The sequence below is a fragment of the Labrus bergylta genome, chromosome 4 (assembly GCF_963930695.1).
Source record: "Labrus bergylta chromosome 4, fLabBer1.1, whole genome shotgun sequence".
Lineage (NCBI taxonomy): Eukaryota > Metazoa > Chordata > Actinopteri > Labriformes > Labridae > Labrus > Labrus bergylta.
The window spans coordinates 3455978-3474960 of NC_089198.1; the positions used below are offsets into that span (position 1 = coordinate 3455978).

Genomic DNA, 18983 nt, shown 5'->3' on the forward strand with positions numbered 1-18983 from the left:
GCAGAGGTTACCAACTCTTCACATGTGCTGTTTTATTTTTATATGTAAATACATGCTGCTGTTCTTATCCTGCACCAGAACGAGCCAAATGCAACGAAATTTCGTTCTTATCTGCATTGTAAAGTACAAGTTTGAATGACAATAAAGAAAGTCTAAGTCTAAGTCTAAGTATGTGTGCGTCCCACATTTCTACACAAGGCAGGGACTCAGGCACGCTACCCGGCAGTAAATATAGAGTTACAGACCGGAGGAGGTATGATGGAGGGAGGGGGAAGGACTGGATGGGTGGGGTGGGGTTGGGTGGGGTGGGTTATTAAGAAACAGGAGCAGCTGCTGGCTTCAGTTGAACAGATTCAGCTATCAGTCATCTCTAAAACAGCGCACTGATCATCCCATCAAGAGCTCCCACAAATAAGTCAATGTATGACAAACACTGATCGAGCTAACAAATGCTAACACATACACAAGAATAAAAGAGGCTGCAGTCCATCTTTGAATGCCTCAGACTCAGGTAATCCTGGACTTGACTGCACTGCGCTGAAAACACCTGAACGCTAACTTTTCATAAAGAGCATCCTATTAAATGCTATCGTAGGGTATCTTAACTTGCGTACCTTTAGCCTCGTTTGAGACCAGCACAGGCCTGCGTGGGAGCCAGTCATGTAAGCTTACCCTGTTAGAATTCATTCATCAGTGAGTGTGTTATTTTTAACGCATTGGATGGTGTATTTATGGACACTAAATCTTTCTCAACACTGTGTTATTTATAGAAGAAAATGAAGTTCATGACTTTTTCAAACTGTAAGCTTTAAGGACCAACAGCGTATCTCTGCGCTGACATGCACCGAGCACTCTGCACATCATGTATGCTCATGTAGTTCAGAGCAGCGAGCGTTGAGAAAGTGTCACTCTGCCGTCTCTATAAAGAGCGTCACATCTCAGTCACTATCGATGTTAGGACTCTGCAGCCCGCGGGACAGTGAAAAGGTCAGCGCTGCAATGTTTTAATCCCTGAAACATTCCAGCTCGATGTAATCAGAGGAGACACCCAGGGCAATTTTTCACAGCAGAGCTGCAGAACGACACCTGGCCTGTTGTTGATATACAAGTTTCGCAGCTGTTAGCATGAACGTACGAGCAAATAATGGAAAATTATGAATCAGTGTGTGGCTCTGAGATAGCAGAGCAGGAGTTGAACGGGGGTTTCCATCATCCCTTCATTTCTGAGTGTCGCCTTACAAAGAGTTTTATATTTAGCTGGGGGGTTCGTGTGAGCGCTCTGAGTTTAGTGCCCGGCCCAGATCCCGAGGAGAGTTGAAGTCAGGTTCCTTTTGGATCCTGAAGCCTTTTTTAAAAGGGCAGGAGGTGGAGTTTTCCCTCTCTCCTCATCTGCAGGCCTGAGTCGGCACACAGCGGCTGGGTGCTTCACCTCTCTGGTCTCTCCTCTGGTAACTCCACTCTGTCCAAGTTAAACCCCATTTCTGCAACTTTCAAACAAATCTTAAGTGATAGATCTTCCATACAGCGATGGATCAGCACAAATATCGCACAGCCGGAGTGCAGGAGAAGCTGGAGATCGTCGGGGTGGAGGACGCGGACGGGAACCCCATCAGCGCCCTGACTATACTGTCTCTGCTGGAGCGCGTGGCGGGCATCATCGATAACGTCCAGTCCTGCCAGCAGCGCATGGAGGACCGCCAGCTGGAGCTAGAGAACAACATCAAGACCATCCAGGGTGACGTGCTCAAACTGGCCAAAGACCACAACGAGACCAGTGGCACGGTGGAGAAGCTCCTGCAGAAGACCCGCAAGGTCAGCGCCAATGTGAAGGAGGTCCGGTCGCGCGTCGAGAAGCAAAACGTTCGCGTCAAGAAGGTTGAAACCACGCAGGACGAGCTGCTCACCCGCAACAAGTTCAGAGTCGTCATCTATCAGGTGAGCAAAGAGCTAATGTCATGATTGGTTGTATTTTTGAGTTTATAGATGATCATTTTCTAAATTTTCTTTTTAACCTTTAAGGTTAAAATGTGACCACTGGTAACTGAGACTGGTGGCAGCCATTTTTAAAAGTCTTTAAGAAACACCAAGCTCAAGTGATAAAGTTTTACTCAACTGTATTAAGTCACAGAAATCTAAAAGTTCAAGTCCTTCATCAGATTCTCTGGACAAGCGCTACATGTGTAAATATTTAAGCTATTTGACACACGTTTAAAAGTTGCTCCTGAAGTTTGAATAAGATATACAGACGGCTAAAAACAAGGAAAAGAAAGATAAAGCTAACAGGGATTAAAGTTTGATGGTGTAAATAAATTATTTGTTCTAAGGACGAAACAGTAAAATCCTCTGACTTCCGACTTTGAGGGGATCTCTGAGAAGAAAACCATACCCCCTCTATTCTGGCAAAACCAATTTCAGTCAGCCAACTCACGTTTGTATCGTTTAAAATATTTATTGCAGCAAACATAGTCTGTGTTTGCCATCTAGTCTCTGACCTCTTCGCTCCTCGCAGATTTGTGTAACATGCAGAAGTTTGAGGAGTGATGGGATGGTATCTTAAACCCCCCAGTCGTGGTCTACAGGTGGATGCTGGGGTGGTGGTTGCAGGGTTGCAGTACTGGTGGAGGTCAGAGCTGGTAATGAAAGAGCAGAGAGGGAGAGAGCGGAAATCTTGCAGCTTAAATACACCGCTAATTGGAAGGAGGTGTAGGGAGTGTAGACCTGGATGGGAGAATCCGTCACTAAGACCCCCTTTTTCCACCAAGCCAGTTCCAGTAATGGAACTCGCTCTTTCGTGGATCCAAAATATTGCATATTGAACCAGCACTAGCACCAGCCCAGAACCAGCCCCTGTTTCACATTGGTGAAAAGTCTGAATATCATTATATTATAATTTCTGTCTCCACTAATCATATCTTCTGGACGACCAGCCAGTCATCAAATCTGTCGAGAGCCTTTACAATCTGTTGTTGTCACCATGTTTCTCTAACTCTCTAATGATCAGAAAAGTCCATCCTCTCCGTCTTTTACCTGCTCCACTTTTCAGAAAATGTGTTCTCAAAAGGGCCGTTTGGAGATTTTCCCTTCATGACATCACAAAGGGCAGTAGCCCCTCCCCCAGGTGGGTGACACTCCCACAGCTAGGTTTTTGTTCTGCCCTCTGAGTCTGCCTTCTCACCGTAAACAATAGGACATGGAGCGAGAAAGACCGAGTACACCCAAGTCCTTCCAGAGAGGGGGCGTGGTCAGACACAGCTCATTTACATATTTAAAGGTACAGACACAGAAACAGCCTGTTCTGAGCAGGGCTGAAATAGAGGGGTTTATAGACATGATCAAATACAAGATCAGAGTGAATTTAGAACAAGAAACTTCACACACATGTTTTGAGGAGCTCTGAGACTTACTTAAACTGGTTGAAGAGGAGAAGAATATGTGACCTTTAAAACATTTCTGGAGTGATTTTCTAACATTTTTAGGGACAGAGCCTGCACACTTAAACATACTGACTGTGTTATACATGTAAGTCAAGTCCTTTTTATGATTGCTGTATTCTTTAGTCTGCTCTTATCAACTGTAATAATAGTCTCTGCATCCAGTCAGCAGCCAATCAGCTCATGTCTTGATTAACAGACACACCTTGTAGGCATTGGGGTAAAATTAAGTTACGGATCAGAAATAAAGTCAGCTCATTCTCTCTGACAGCAGAAACTTCTGAGAGCAAAGTGGAGAGGTCTCTGCTCAAATCAGCTCTGACTCGATTCATTATGGCAGGGAGGCAGCGAGGGGAGGGGGTTGTGAGGCAATGAATGGCGGTTTAAGCGCGACGCTTAAGAGCCCTCGACTCGGCAACGCTGGCAATTTATAGAAAAGCATCCTGGAGGGGAGTATTAATCAGGTCAGGTGGAACAGAAGAAAACAGGATGATTCACTTGAGAGTTTGCGTTGTGATGTGCAACGCAGCGCAGCGCCGAGTTCTCTGAAGCCTAAACAAGAAGAAATTACAGGAACAAACATTCAGTTTAGTCATCTCATGACATGGAGGGTTTAAAAATAAACAAAACGAGGTGTTTGTAACTCCAAATAGATGCTTTGACATCCTTCAGAAGTGAGAAGGAGTGAGAAAAGGTACGGCTCTTGTAAAAAAAACAAAAAAACAACAAAGATGGACAGATTTTAAAACAGCGGATCGGAGCTGTGGACTTTTTCCATGTTATTCCTCTTCATACGACACTGCAGGCTGACTGAGAGGAGATGTAATTTTAATAATAACATAATTTATATTCATGCAGAATCATATCATATGCAGAATCACTCAAAGTAGCCACTCCCCCTCACTTTAAAGGTCACATATTCTCCTCCTCTTCAACCAGTGTAAATAAGTCTCAGAGCTCCCCAAAACATGTGTGTGAAGTTTCTTGTTCTTTTTCCCCTCTGATCCTGTATTTGATCATGTCTATAAACCCCTCTATTTCAGCCCTGCTCAGAACAGGCTGTTTCTGTGTCTGTACCTTTAAATATGTAAATGAGCTGTGTCTGACCACACCCCCTCTCTGGAAGGTCTTGGGTGTACTCGGTGCTTTCTCGCTCTATGTCCTATTGTTTACGGTGAGAAGGCAGACTCTGAGGGCAGAACAAACACCTAGCTGTGGGAGTGTCACCCACCTGGGGGAGGGGCTACTGCCCTTTGTGATGTCATGAAGGGACATTTTTTCTCGGAAGAAGGTCTGACTAAATTTGCACCAATCAGAGAGCATTTCCTTCAAGCATGTCACATTTTAGACCTCTCGTGAATGTCCATGTGTGAACACAGACCAAACCTGAGGTAATTGTGCAACAATGGAACAAACTGATCCGTGAGTCAGACCAGAGCAAACGAACTAAAGGTGTGAAAAACTCTCTCAAACACAAGAGACCCTGCTGATGTTGGAGATGGACGAAGCAGCAGAGATGAACACTTGTCTATACTCATCTTTACACGCATCTCTGCAGACATACAGTCACTGTTCAGAGGGGTGGGGGACAGAGGGGGGAGGGGGTCGGGGTTTAACGTCCAGGCTTTAGAATAGAAAGCGGGCTGCGATGTGCTACTAACAGCTGCTGTGGCTCCATGACAGAGAGAACTATTCTGGGACCACAGCATTCTGCCTCACTGCCAACGGGGACACGCTATAAACTGCTGTCAACCAGAGTCAGCCTCTAACATGGCAGCTTAACACCGGGGTCAACATACAGAGAGAGAGAGAGAGAGAGAGAGAGAGAGAAGGAGAGAGAGAGAGAGAGAGAGAGAGAGAAGGAGAGAGAGAGGTGTCAATCATCCCCACTTGCCACTGCAAAATCCCGCCCCCCTTAACCCTCAGCAATCTGCAATGCTAAAGCGCCTACATCTGTGTTTTTGTTTATTTCAATGTCATTTATTGGATTGTCTTCAAATACTTCATATACCTTAAATCTGTACAACTTAAACGCACAGTATGTAAATTCTGCCACCGGGGGGGGCTTTCGAGGCTGGCGGGGAATCATGGGAGTGAATCTGTCTGCTACCCTTCCACCCCTGATGGAAACGACTCTGAGTTGTCCATAGTCAAGACGACCGGGTGAAACCGTCCTGAGGAAGAGAATATGTTTACCGACGCGCTAATGTATCCGAGTATAATTCACATGATGTTTTTATCACATCAGCACATACAGCAACAGTACGGCAGCTTTCAGCAGCAGCTCACACTTCCTTATAAAGCTGTCTTTGACCTAACATCTGGTGTTTCCACGGTATATGGATAAGAATTGCAGCGTCCGACTGTACCGTACTGTAAACAGTGTGTTTTTGACAATCGAATGTAAATATGAAATGAACAGTCGACCTATTCTGCTGAGCACCATTTTAAAGCTCGCATTTTTTTTGCAATGCTGGTTGTCCAAACTAAACGTGGGTAAGGTTTCAGATCGTGAGGTAAACGTATGTTGGAGTAATCCCAGGATGAGTCGGCAGAGAGCACTAAACGATAGCTCCCGAGAATGTCACCAGACGGCTTCAAGCCTCTATGTATGCCGTTGAAAGCCTCTCTTCTCCCAGCACTGGAGAGCAGCTCTTTCCTGGCAGCCCTGCAGCGTTTTGCGCCCTCCCAGGAAGGCTTCCAGAGAGCTGGCCAATCAGAAGACAGTGGGCACATGGGGAGGGGGAGCCTTAAAGAGACAGTAGCTGAAACGAACCGTTTCCAGGCAGAGGCTGAAATGAGGTATTTTACAGAGGCCATTATCAGATGAATAAGGAGTTCACTTTCTGATGCTGACGTTGCTCCAGTGTCTGATTTTCAATCCGGGCTACAACATCAGTCCTGTTTCCGCGCTGTCTTGTATTTCTGTGGAGTCCATGTCTGCTCCCCGGTGGCTCAGTCTTTCTCTCAGACAGTCGCAGTGTTGAGTTTCTTCATGACGGATGTGCTGTCGGTTATTCTGAGGCCTCCGTTCATCTCCTAATATAGAGCTTCAGCTGTGCTCATTTAACCAGGAAGCAACAGGAGCTTTGTCAGAGGCGGTCGTGGCCGGCGGCTGAATAATGAAGGCCGGGACAGTAATAAGAAAAAGATAAATGTCCGCTGGTTTACACCCAGGGCCTCTCTGCCTCGGCTGTTTGTCACGACACTGGACATCAGAGGACAGGGCGTCATTTAGGACGAGCTAATGGACTTTACTTTGTGATCTTTCTGCTGTGTGACAATGAGAGAAGCTGAGCAATGACGCGAATATGAGTCGAAATGAAACCCAGAGGTCGCTCAGCTAACAGCAAGGAGGTTTGAAATATTCTTGCTTCATCAAGTGTTAAAAACAGAGCAATGGTGGAATGTACAGATTATTTATTTTTGGGCTTTTTATGGAGAGACAGGACAGTGGATAGAGTTGGAAATCAGGGAGAGAGAGAGAGTGGGGAATGACATGTGGGAAAGGAGCCACAGGCTGGATTTGAACCTGGGCCGCCCACTTGGAGACTACAGCCTCCATACATGGGGCGTGCACTAACCACTGCGCCACCAGTGCCCCTACTGCCCTGTGATTTCAAACCTGGGTGTGAATGTCATTCTAATAGCTTTAAAAGGTTTCGTAATTCCTTCAGTAGATTTCTTCAGACAGGTTCTTATGGCTGCAATGTAAAGCTCAAATATGTTAATTAAATAGAGTCCACTAAAAGTTCCAGCTCTCGTCAGTGCAGGATCAGATTGTTATTCTATCTCAGAACTACTCCAATACCAAGAAGTTCCCCCGGTAATTACAGAATCGAACCTGACAGCGCGAGATAATACGATGTATGAGGTATGAATTCTTATAAAAACCCTTATAAACACATAAACAAACACACATACAGTCATTGTTCTGAACCGTCAAAACGGAGGGTTTTATTCTGAAAATAAACCAGATGTTTTAATGTCGTTTTGGTGTCTGACTTCCTGTCCCGTCCTGTTCGATCTGTTATGTGGTAAATTGTTGGGCCCTGCTCAGCCATCGGTCAAAAGTAGAAGCCTTGTGTATCTGCTGAGACTGAAAACATGCATCTGGTGGAATTTAGCAGAAAGGGCCCGATCACGTAGAGAGAAAGCGTCGCCTGCAAAACTATTGTTATCGTCTAGTACAGTGCGCTTTCTTCGTCCATTTGTCCCTTTTGGCCGAAGCAGCCAATCAAATCAAGTAGGAGAAAAGCAGCAGCGAGATCTCTATGTTTGGTCGAATTCCATTTTTTAAAACAATGAGAAAGACGGCTCGCACACTGCAGGGGCTCCAATACTCCACAAATTGATTTCATCAAGGAGCACGCCTGCTCTTCATCAGACACGAGTCGACAGAGTCTGATGAAGAGCAGGCGTGCTCAAAACATCACATTCAAATCAGCAGAGGGTGTCAGCTCATGCCTCGACCCAAATCCCCCCCCCCCGGTGTGATTATTGTATCATTCACAATGTCTGGACGCTCTGCGACGACTTCTCCCTGATTAATGAGCGTGATCTGTGCAGGTGGCGTCAGTCTAATTAGGATTAATTAGCTTTAACATCCAAAGTCAGATGTAGGGCGCAGCAGGTGGAGCGGGCAGGAGCCACTTTGTTTGGCTTAGACATCAGGATCCATATGACAGCCGGATTGTTTAATGGGCAGATTAGAGTTGGAGAAATTTGCACAGCAGCCTCAACACAATTTAAAAATACAATATGTAGAAGTTTTACACTAAAACGGAGTAGCAGAGAGGATCACTCCCATGATTCCCCGTCTGCCTTGAAGGCATCTTTTGTTATTGTTTTGATTGAGAGCCCCCTGGTGGCGGAATTTTACATGCTGTGTGGTCTAAAGTAAAGAGCTCAGACAATAAGATCACAAAAGTTATAACAATGAACCCTGAAGGGAGCATGAATGTCTGGATCACATTTGAAAGGGCAAGATATACGCACATCACGTGCAGAGAGAAGATACGCCTGCACACGTGCTTGGATGCCACAAATATAAGTTTTTACTTATTAAGAGTGCGACATTAAACATTTCCTTGAATTAAACTTTTTTTTGGAAAAGTTTAAAAATGTTTAAAATCCCCAGATATGAACAAATCCAACATATTGTACATCGTAATAGTTACTGTAACTTAGAAGACATAAATGTCCTTGTAGGACTGTCGAACGATTTGAAATGTTTGTCGCGATTTATCAGATTTTTAATCGCATGTTTGAAATTCCATTATTTCACATTTAAAAATAAAACTTGTGAGACTTTTATTTTGAATGTTTGTACTATCTTTAGCTGAGTGTTCTTTTCTTCCTGTTTGAACTTAACCCTACTTTTACTCTGAAATACAGTAAGTTACGGTTAAAGATCTTACTCATTGTTAAGAAAAATGGGATGGGGGAGATGGGATAAGATGCAGGAAGGATTTCTCCTTTGTATTCCTCACGTTCCTGTTGTCCACACTTCCTTGGTGCGCATGCCGTGCACGGTGGTTGTGGAGACGACACAGTCCGATGGTGGTGGCTGGTAGTATTCCCAGATCATCTCGCTTCAGGTTGGGGAGCTCCGTCTACTCGAGAGTTAAGGCCTCCTGGGCTTCTAACACTCTGCCAGTGACAAACATTCAGGATTAGTATTTCTTAGGATTAGTCTTTGATGCCGATGTTGACGTGTTTCACCTCTGGACATTTTGAATGTTTGACCACACCTGCCATCCTAATGCCTATCAGCCTAGTGGTGGAGAAATCTTTTTATAAGGGTGTGGCCCCCATTTTTTTTTTTTAAATGACCACCCGAAGATGACCTCTGGTTGAATCATTGTGATTTAAGTGTGCGGGCATATCTTCCTCTCTCTCTGGACCATATTTCATCACATTGAGTCGTTGAGGTATTTCAGTCTGAGTCGAAGCAGCGGAGCAACATTCTTCCCTTCTCTGCTGAAATCAGATGGCGTCATTATTATTAGCCTCCATCTTGAATTACAGGTGTTGTTCCTGCCAGCGGCTTCCTGTCTCAGTGAGTCTCAGTTACTCCTCGTGGGTAAAAATAGACAAACTCGATCTCATGGAGGAGCCTGTGTCCTGTAGACAAGAGGCTGCAGGTCAGTTCTGAATGATGGAGCCTCTCAAAGGAATATCACATTATTTCTATATGGACGTGCATCGACGATAAAACACAGAAATTAATCTCTTATGGATAGAGGAGACAGATGAGAAGATGGGTATTAGTTTCATCTCTGTGAGTCTTGATCATTGACTGTCTGTGTGTAAAGATGGACGACATGTCTCCACCTCCTATATGTAGAAAAGTGAAGCCAAATCATTCCTACAATCTTGTTCTGGTGAGTTGATGCTCGGATAGTGGAGCTGTTCTTCCTCTAACCAAAACACACATTTAATATACTGATATTTGGAATTTAATCTTCACAGACACCGATGTCTTTTTCAACATAATGATGCTAAGAACTCGGTCTACTTCCTGTCATTAGTTCACCGTGAGGCTGCAGGGAGTGTTGGTCTGCAGCATTGTTCAGAGCAGCGTAAAGAAACCAGGAATGTTAATTTTTCCAATTCTCTGATGGTTTACTGTCACACTGCTTGATTCTCAATTCAAGTTTTAAAAGCTGTTTTCCTGACCTCTCTTCTTCTCCGTAGGGTGAGACGGAGATCCCATCAGTCGCCGTCACAAAGTCTCCCAAAGGAACCGGCCTGGACGGGCTGGAGATCGAGCCTGACTTGTATGACATCCCTGTCGACCTCTCCTCCGACGAGGAGTACCTGAGCTTGGATGAGGCCGACCCGTCGAGAGCCGCACGCATTAAGAAATCAGTCGCAAAGAGCACGGAGACCCTGAAGGCCGCCTTCTCCAAGGAGAAGATGAACAAGACCAAAGACAGCCTGGGCACCAAGTTCCACAACCTGGGAGATAAGGTGATGCCGCAAGAGCGCAGGGACAAGATGCACCAAGCCGGCGAGCGGCTGAAACAGTCCGGCGAGCGGTTGAAGGAAAACATCGCCAAGAAGGCTCCGAACAAAGAGACCTTCCGCATCAAGCTGAAGAAGGAGAGAGCCGTCGCCGAGGGCCAGGAGGGCGCAGAGGCCGGGGCCGAGGCCGAGGCCCAGAGCGCAGAACCAGAGGAGCTCCCGGGGGTCGCCTACACTGAGGTAGCCATGGAATCCAAGAGGGAGGGGCCTGTGGAGGAGGCCGGCGCCACCCGGATAGGGAAGTAGATCAGACGACATGTCAGTGAGGAGGAAGGACATTGGAGAAAGGGTGTGATCAGCTGGCATCGATGAAGAAGATCTTTATTTCAGGAGTGTATTAAAACAGAAGATGGTCTTGGGATGGGTCTCCGCTCCGACACCAAAACTCATCAGGATATAAACTGATTACTTATCAGCTCTTATTCAGGGTCAGGTTACTTCCTGCTGACAATACCACAAATACATTAAAACAACAATGTGAGAATCTGTATTTTTTGTAAGAAAAATTAATCTTCAGAAGTTCATATCTCAGAGTGTCAACAGATCGTGTTGTGATACGTGTCCGCAGTCGGAGTACAGGTTGGGTCGAGGTTTATTTTGAAAAGATGGCTGGAATGTTAAAAAAAAAGGTTACTTAAGGATTATGAATGTTGGTCTAAGGTTCATGTTTTGATATTTTATCTGGATGTACATATGTTGTTGTACAAACTACCTGAACTGGTGACGGTGTAATTCGGTCCGAGCAGGCCTCAGCAGCTGGTCTCTGAGGAGCCCGCTGAGAAAATAATAAACATGGATTCAACTTCAGACTGGTTTCTGTATGCAGTTAGTAACATGGCAGTAAAGTTAGAGTAAACTTTAAGTTGCTTAAAAGCCACCGCCGTGATTGTTTAGGTAGATATTCAAGCTGCACAGGGAGCCAAAGAGACAGAACTCAGTTTTGGGAGCTGACCGTGTAGACCATGAAAGGGTGAAATAAGGTTAGCATGACCACATTCACATCAGCAAGAAGGTACATTGAAACAAACACTTTGGGGACAATTTTTTTAAATGCAAAACAGTCGATCTAAAGGAACATAAAACAGACAAAGAGGAAGCTTCTAACAATCTCCAAAGGGTAACTTAAAAACTTAAAGTAAAAGCACCAAAAACAAATGCTAAGGGTATCTTTCTAACACACTTAAAGGTACCTTGATACGTAACCAAAAGTACCTTCAAACGGAACCAGAGGGTGCTTTTATACAAACTCTAAAGGTTAGCTTTAAATGTGTGCTAATGTTGCGAAAGCAGACAGCAAAAAGTACCTTGAAAGTTTGGCTAAAACAACATGGGACATATACTTAAGGTACCTAAAACTGGCCCTTAAGAGAACCTTCTTTCACACACTTAGAGCCCCTTGAAGCTTACTCTCAATGTACCTTCAAACGGATGCTAAAGGGTACCTTAAAACCACTGGTTTCTTGGAAATTATGCTAAAGGTACCTTTAAACTGATGCCACCATTACCTTGAAAAATACAGTAAAGGTTTTAATTTTACAAACACTAGGGTTACCATAAAACAAACACTAAGAAACTTAAGGGAACCATCTAACAAACCCTTAAGAGCAACCTCAAACTGATGATAGAAATATTCTTACAAACTCTTAATTGTAGCTTGAAATGTGTGCTAAAGGTACCTGAAACAGATACTCAAATTCATGTTAAAATGAATACAAAAGGGTACCTCAAAAGTCACCATTAAGGAATCTTCAAAAGACTGAACGTCTCCAAAACTACAAATGGCAAACTTGTAAGTTACAATAAGATACCTCCGAAATTATGCTAAAGCTAACCCCCTAACAAACCCTATAGGGTACCTGAAAATTCCTGCTTCCCTGATCAATGCTAGAATGACCTTTAAGCATATATTAAGAGTCACTTTAAAAAAAATGAAATGTAAGTTGACACTTAATCCGCAGGGTACCTTAAACACACACTTAAAGGGAATTGGATAAACCCCAAAGGGTTCCTTGAAATGTACACCCCAGCTACCACCGAACTGAAGGTAAAGGGTAACCTTCTTTCAAATTCCAAATGGTAGCGGGAAACTTGTGCTTTCGGTTCCTATCACAGATACTTCAAAGGTACTAAGAAACAAATGCTAAAGGGTACCTCAAAGTGTATTAGCATTTAGTGTGCACTAAAAGGTACCTAAATTAAAAACACAAAAATGTAACTTGACACCTTTTTGAAGATACTCTTACCTTGAAACAAACATTAAAGGCACCAATTTTAAACACTTAACCTTGACATGTATGCTAAAGGATAACTTAAACAGAGACTAAAAGAAGCCTTTAACAAGGGTACCTTGAAATGTACAGTTATGGGTAGCTTTTAACAAAGTTTAACAGTACCTTAAACGCTAATACTATTTTGTATATTACGCTTAGTATACCAGGTGCATTTAAATACTGAGTGTAATGTTAAAATGATGCTCAAGGTTGCACCGGACATGGATGATAAAGAGTCCCTTTACACTGTTCCCCTAAATTCAGATCTTTGGATTTGTATTTTTGGAAAGTGGTCTTATCAAACACGTTGACCAAATCTTTGCTCAGTGCAGCTTTAAAGGTCACATATTATACAAAATACCCTTCTCCATGTTCCTCTGACTCTTAATATGTGTCTCTAGTCTGTCTACAAACCCCCCAATGAAGAGAAAAGTCCATCCTCTCCGTCTTCTGCCTGCTCCACTTTTCAGAAAATGTGTGCTCAAAAAGGCTGTTTGGAGATTTTCCCTTCATGACATCACAAAGGGCAGTAGCCCCTCCCCCAGGTGGGTGACACTCCCACAGCTAGGTGTTTGTTCTGCCCTCTGAGTCTGCCTTCTCAACGTAAACAATAGGACATGGAGCGAGAAAGCACCGAGTACACCCAAAGCCCTTCCAGAGAGGAGGCGTGGTCAGAAACAGCTCATTTACATATTTAAAGGTACAGACACAGAAACAGCCTGTTCTGAGCAGGGCTGAAATAGAGGGGTTTGTAGACATGATCAAATACAGGATCAGAGTGGATTTAGAACAAGAAACTTCACACACATGTTTTGAGGAGCTCTGACACTTATTTAACCTTTTAGAAAAAATAATAAAATATGTGACCTTTAAGCTCCTATCAACCACTTTGATCAAACCTTTTGCTCTGTGCAGCTTTAAGTTTGTTTGAGCAGCACATGCAGTACAGTAGGTAGTGATAGAAAAAATACTTTGCATGAACTTCAGAGCAACACAGCCTCTTAGATTTACTTTCGACACTAAGCTTTTGTCATATTTTAGACGTTACTCTGCGATTACTCATCCGAACGTAAACGTGGAGGGGTTTGAGGCGTGCGTTTTGGTGGCTTCAAAGCTTTTCGAGCTCTGCTGAATTTTGATGTATGAATGTTTAATTTTTTTTTTTTCAATTTTGCTGCTTGATATTCATAGTTTCTTTTGAAGTTTGGTGAGCACTGACTTAACTCTCCGTCAGTGATTAGTGAGGCTGCTGCTTTGTTAGAGATGATAGAAACGACGTGTTTTGGTGTTTTGTTACAGCTAGCTTATATTAGCTGATATGCTGATTTTATTCAACTTTTTCTGATATATACATATCAGAAAAATCGTTTAAAAACCGACTATTTATGTTCCTGTGATGCTGTTACTGAGTCAGCGTGTGTTTCAAGGCCGCAGAAAGTTTCACATTTGTCTGTTTGAACATTTTCACCTCTTTGAAAACAGCTCGGTTTCTCGTTTTCAGTTATCCAGTTTTAACCCTTCCGACTGACTGAACAGCTGATTTAGCCCTACCTTGTGTTGTTGTTTTTAGTCCTAACTGTATGAGCACCAGCAGTTATTAAAAATAACTTTTGTTTTTGTATAAAGTTCTCACCTGTATGAGCCTGTTACACTGCAATAAAAAAACTTGCCACATGTTACCCAAGGTGTTGTACTTTACTTGAGTATTTTTGATCTTTGCAACTTCGACTACAGTCTCTAATCATCTGTTTTGATTATCTGGACTTTGCAGATTCACGAGAGATCGAACGAGAGTGCATGGTGCACGCTCTCTCATCATACGATACGAGTACAGAACACCGATCAAATGAATCAGACTTTGGAGTCAAACACGTTGTCGGACCCGGTCCCCGGTCCCTCGTATTAAACCACGAGTGGTTTGAAGGACTTTCGACTACCACTTCCCCCATTTGGGTGAAAACCAGTAAAGACAGATAGATGAGAATGCACCGGTACCCCCCACATTAAATGTGTTTGTTTTGATCACTTCCATCTGAAACCTGTGTTTAAGAGCAGCTAGCAGCAGAGGCTCAGATCATCTCTCCTCTCCGCCACTGTCGCTCCCTGAGCTCATCTCTCCGCGGCTCAAATTAAATCACTAACTCGATGTCGGCTCGAGCAAAACACGATCACTCAACTGAGTCAGCAGGCTCCTGCAGATTCACTTCTCCGCCGGCGCCCGCACCTAAATGAAACGCCAATCATTTTGGTTCAGCCTGGAGGGAATTTACAGTTCGACTCATCTCTGTGTGTGTGGGCGGAGGTCTCAGCATGCACTTTGTCAATTGTGGATTTATTGGCCCTAAAACAAACACCGGGGCTCTTACTTCCTCACAGAGTCCAATCAAACGGACCGGCTGAGACGTTAAGTGAGTGAAGATGGAGGGTCGGAATAGATGCTCCGACTGGAGGAAGAAATATCACATTTCTCCTTTTCCAGAGCTTTATTTTAAAGGGACACCTGACCAGAGGAAACACGGGATGTTTGCTTTAATGTCAAACACGTTTATGGTCAACCGCTTCAAAACCTTTCAAGGTGTGAGGTCACCTAAAGTATCCACGAGTGGCGGCCTTGCGTTGGGATCCTGCTCGCCCTGTGTCACGTTCCACTCTGCTTTAACAACACCCTCACTGTAATCATCCGTAAAGTGTGTGATTGTGTGTGTGTTTGTGTGTGGGGGGGGAATGAATGAGCTGCACACTCTGCTCTCTGCAGGCTGTCAGCTGCTCCGTCTAATTTCAGCACGGCTGCTTTTTATAACCTTTGGAAAGACGACACAGCGACATCGTCTGCACCTCCCGCCAGTCGTCGCCCACTGGGCACCTGTGTTTCACCTTTTCCTGGTTGTCAAGGCAACCGTACCCATCAAAGCCTTTAGAGTGGAGTGAAGCAAAATGACGTTAATTAATTTTCCCCTCGTTCAGGCAGATCTGTGATCCCCCGAGCCACGTGCAGACTGCGTCAATCTGCAGAGTTGTCGACGCCAAAAAAAAACATTATTTTTGATTTATTTCAGCGTTTAGGAAAAGAGAGGCAGAGAGAAAGCGACGGAGACGCCACCCCAGAGTGATTCCACTCAGCTCCATCTGTTTGTTATGCATTAGCCGAACACAATCGAGCTCTTCAAGCAATCTGCGGAGGAGAAACGGCCCCCGAGTGATTCCAGTGCAGAGAAGGATCCACCACTCCATTTAAACATTTTCATCTTCTACCTAAGGGTGCGAACACTTCTTCTTCTGTGAAAAAAAAAACCACATCAATACCCCGTGATCTGACTTATCAAGTCTGTTCTCTGAGCAGAACTACAGGTAATCCTTCTCTCTCACAGGTGGGATTTACAGTTTGTCACCATTAGCACGAGCGAGTCTGCACTTAATCCAGGACCGTGTTCTTTGGTTTGTTTCATTACCTGAAAAGTCAAACTCTCCGGTTACGATTCAGGGACGCTCTGCTCTAAACTTCTTTCAGCCAAGACTGAATTTATGTTTTTTCTTTGTGCACAGTGACAGCTACGAGACCACAGAAGAAGAGCTATTCACCGAACAAAAGAAGCAGTCAGCGTTACAGAGAACCAGGGGCCGAAAGAGAGACTGAGAAAAAACATTGCATTTCTGCAGCATCAACAAGCAGATAAACAACTGTGTCGCCTAGAAATCACTTTCATGGAGGCTGAGAGTAATTTGCAAAGAAACACAAAGCCCTCTGAATGAGATGCAGATTAAAGGATGTGTGCCCAGCTCTGCAAATATGCTATATGTAAGCGCCTGTCACAGGAGAGATTTTAGCTTCACTTGTACAAAAGGAGGAGGTGGAGACGGGTTGTCCATCTTTATTTACAGTCAGTGGTTTCAACAAACTGACTCAAAAACACCAGACAGAATGAGCTTTAAAATGCAACATCTGAAGAAAGAGAGTACAAAATGTCTGATTATTATTTTTTACATTTGTGATTCCCTCCAACTTCTCCGTGCTCTGTTTCTTTGAGTGGTGGTGGTGAGCTGGAGCTGTCGGTGAAGCAGCTCTGCGGCTCGCTCAGCGTCATCGTCCGTGCATCAGGCCTGTCAATCAAACGCAGTCACAGGGGAGCCCGGCCTGTGAGCTCACACGCAGGCCGGGAGAAAGCCTGCAGACCAAACAAACACCTTCTCCCTGTAATGCCTCCTGCGCCACAAGGGGGCATCGTTTGATACATGTGTTTGATTAGCAGTATAGAGATTACAAAAATATATATATTCTGTAAGGTAACTGAAGCCATCAGACAAATAAAGTTGAGTTAAAATAATGTACAATATTTACCATTAATGGGCCACCTGCTGTGTACCTTGAAACATATGTTTTACAAGTGATCAAACATGCAAGTAAAATTAGATAATAATAAAAAAGTTCAGTTTGGATTAATTATCAGTTTTATAGACTCCAATTAACATCAAATATCTTCAGAATCAGAATCAGAATCAGAATCTGGATTTATTGCCAAGTACATTTACACATACAAGGAATTTGACTTGGTGTATTAGTGCTAAACAATTAACAGAACTAGCAACAACTTAAATAATACAGAATAAGAAGATATTACAATATATAAAATATAATTTAAAAATGTAAAATGTAAAATATAAAAATAAAAAATAAAGATAAGAAACACAAAATGTACAAAAGGTGTGATGTAGGAGCCGTGCAGTGGTGTATGATTGTGCTCCCCCTGGTCTCTCTCCCATAATAGAATAGAATAGAATAGATGTTCATTGCCATTTGCACAGGTACAGGACAGTACAGGTACACTGGAATTCTTGTGCGTTTCTCCCTGATTCAGCTTCTACAAAAAAAAGTTAAAATTATATATAAAATAGAAAAGCATTAAAAGAGTAGAAAAGTACAGAAAAAGAAAAAGTAAAAATAAACAAGTTGTAGTAACAGCTAAGTGATTTAAAATAAACTGTACAGAAGTTATACACTGTATTAAAGCAAAGATATAATACAAAAAAAATAACAAGGGGAACACTGTACAATGAAATGAAAATATAAACACGTTTTCTTATTGAACTCATTATTTCTTAAGCTTTGCATTCTGTCAATGTAATAATTAATGTGCTTTCAAATTAACTTTCTATTCATCTATTCATTTTTATTTTTTTAATTTCTGTCTTTTGTTCAGCTCGAATAATAAGATATAATGCTGGTCCACACTCCAGCTCGGAAGGTGGCGCTGATACACCTTAAACGCGTAGGAACTGCCATTAAACAAAATCAAAGAAGAAGAAGCAGGAGACTGGCGGAAACCGGAAATGGACGACGCTGGTTTTTAACGGCGCTGAAAATTAGACGATATAAGTATTGGAGCTCGTTTCTGAGGTGTTATATAAAGTTGTTGGTACTGTTTTAACCTGCATACTTTAAAAAGCTTTCGAGAAAGTGCTTCATTTAAGTTTTAAGCATTATTTCGTTCGTCGTTGCCGTTAGCGACCTAGCGCTCGGTTGCCCCTAACAACCGAGAGGAAGCTAAACAGACAGCAGTTAGCATCGTGTTGGGTGAGAACAGAGAACAGAGAACAGAACAGAGAACTGAGAACTGAGAACTGAGAACAGAACAGAGAACAGAACAGAGAACAGAGAACTGAGAACAGAGAACAGAACAGAGAACAGAACAGAGAACAGAACTGAGAACAGAGAACAGAACAGAGAACAGAGAACAGAACAGAGAACAGAACAGAGAACAGAACAGAGAACAGAGAACAGAACAGAGAACAGAACAGAGAACAGAACTGAGAACAGAGAACAGAACTGAGAACAGAGAACAGAACAGAGAACAGAACAGAGAACAGAACTGAGAACAGAACAGAGAACAGAGAACAGAGAACAGAGAACAGAACAGAGAACAGAACAGAGAACTGAGAACAGAACAGAGAACAGAACAGAGAACTGAGAACAGAGAACAGAACAGAACAGAGAACAGAACAGAGAACAGAACAGGGAACAGAGAACTGAGAACAGAGAACTGAGAACAGAGAACAGAACAGGGAACAGAACAGAACAGAGAACGGAACAGAGAACAGAGAACTGAGAACGGAGAACTGAGAACAGAACAGAGAACTGAGAACAGAACAGAACTGAGAACAGAGAACTGAGAACGGAGAACTGAGAACAGAACAGAGAACTGAGAACAGAGAACAGAACAGAGAACTGAGAACAGAGAACTGAGAACAGAACAGAGAA

General features: G+C 43.3%; 2 protein-coding genes across 2 annotated transcripts in view; both read left to right on the forward strand.

The window, feature by feature from the left end:
• The window catches only part of LOC110002779 (tripartite motif-containing protein 16-like), a 35347-nt gene that overhangs the window by 3067 nt on the left and 13297 nt on the right, over positions 1 to 18983 (forward strand). The gene's annotated exons all lie outside the window — the stretch shown is intronic.
• Positions 1296 to 13563, forward strand: cavin4a (caveolae associated protein 4a). The gene is made up of 2 exons (XM_020658429.3): positions 1296 to 1935; positions 10131 to 13563. Exons 1-2 carry the CDS (start codon positions 1528 to 1530, stop codon positions 10704 to 10706), a joined length of 984 nt encoding a protein of 327 aa, XP_020514085.1. The 5' UTR covers positions 1296 to 1527; the 3' UTR covers positions 10707 to 13563.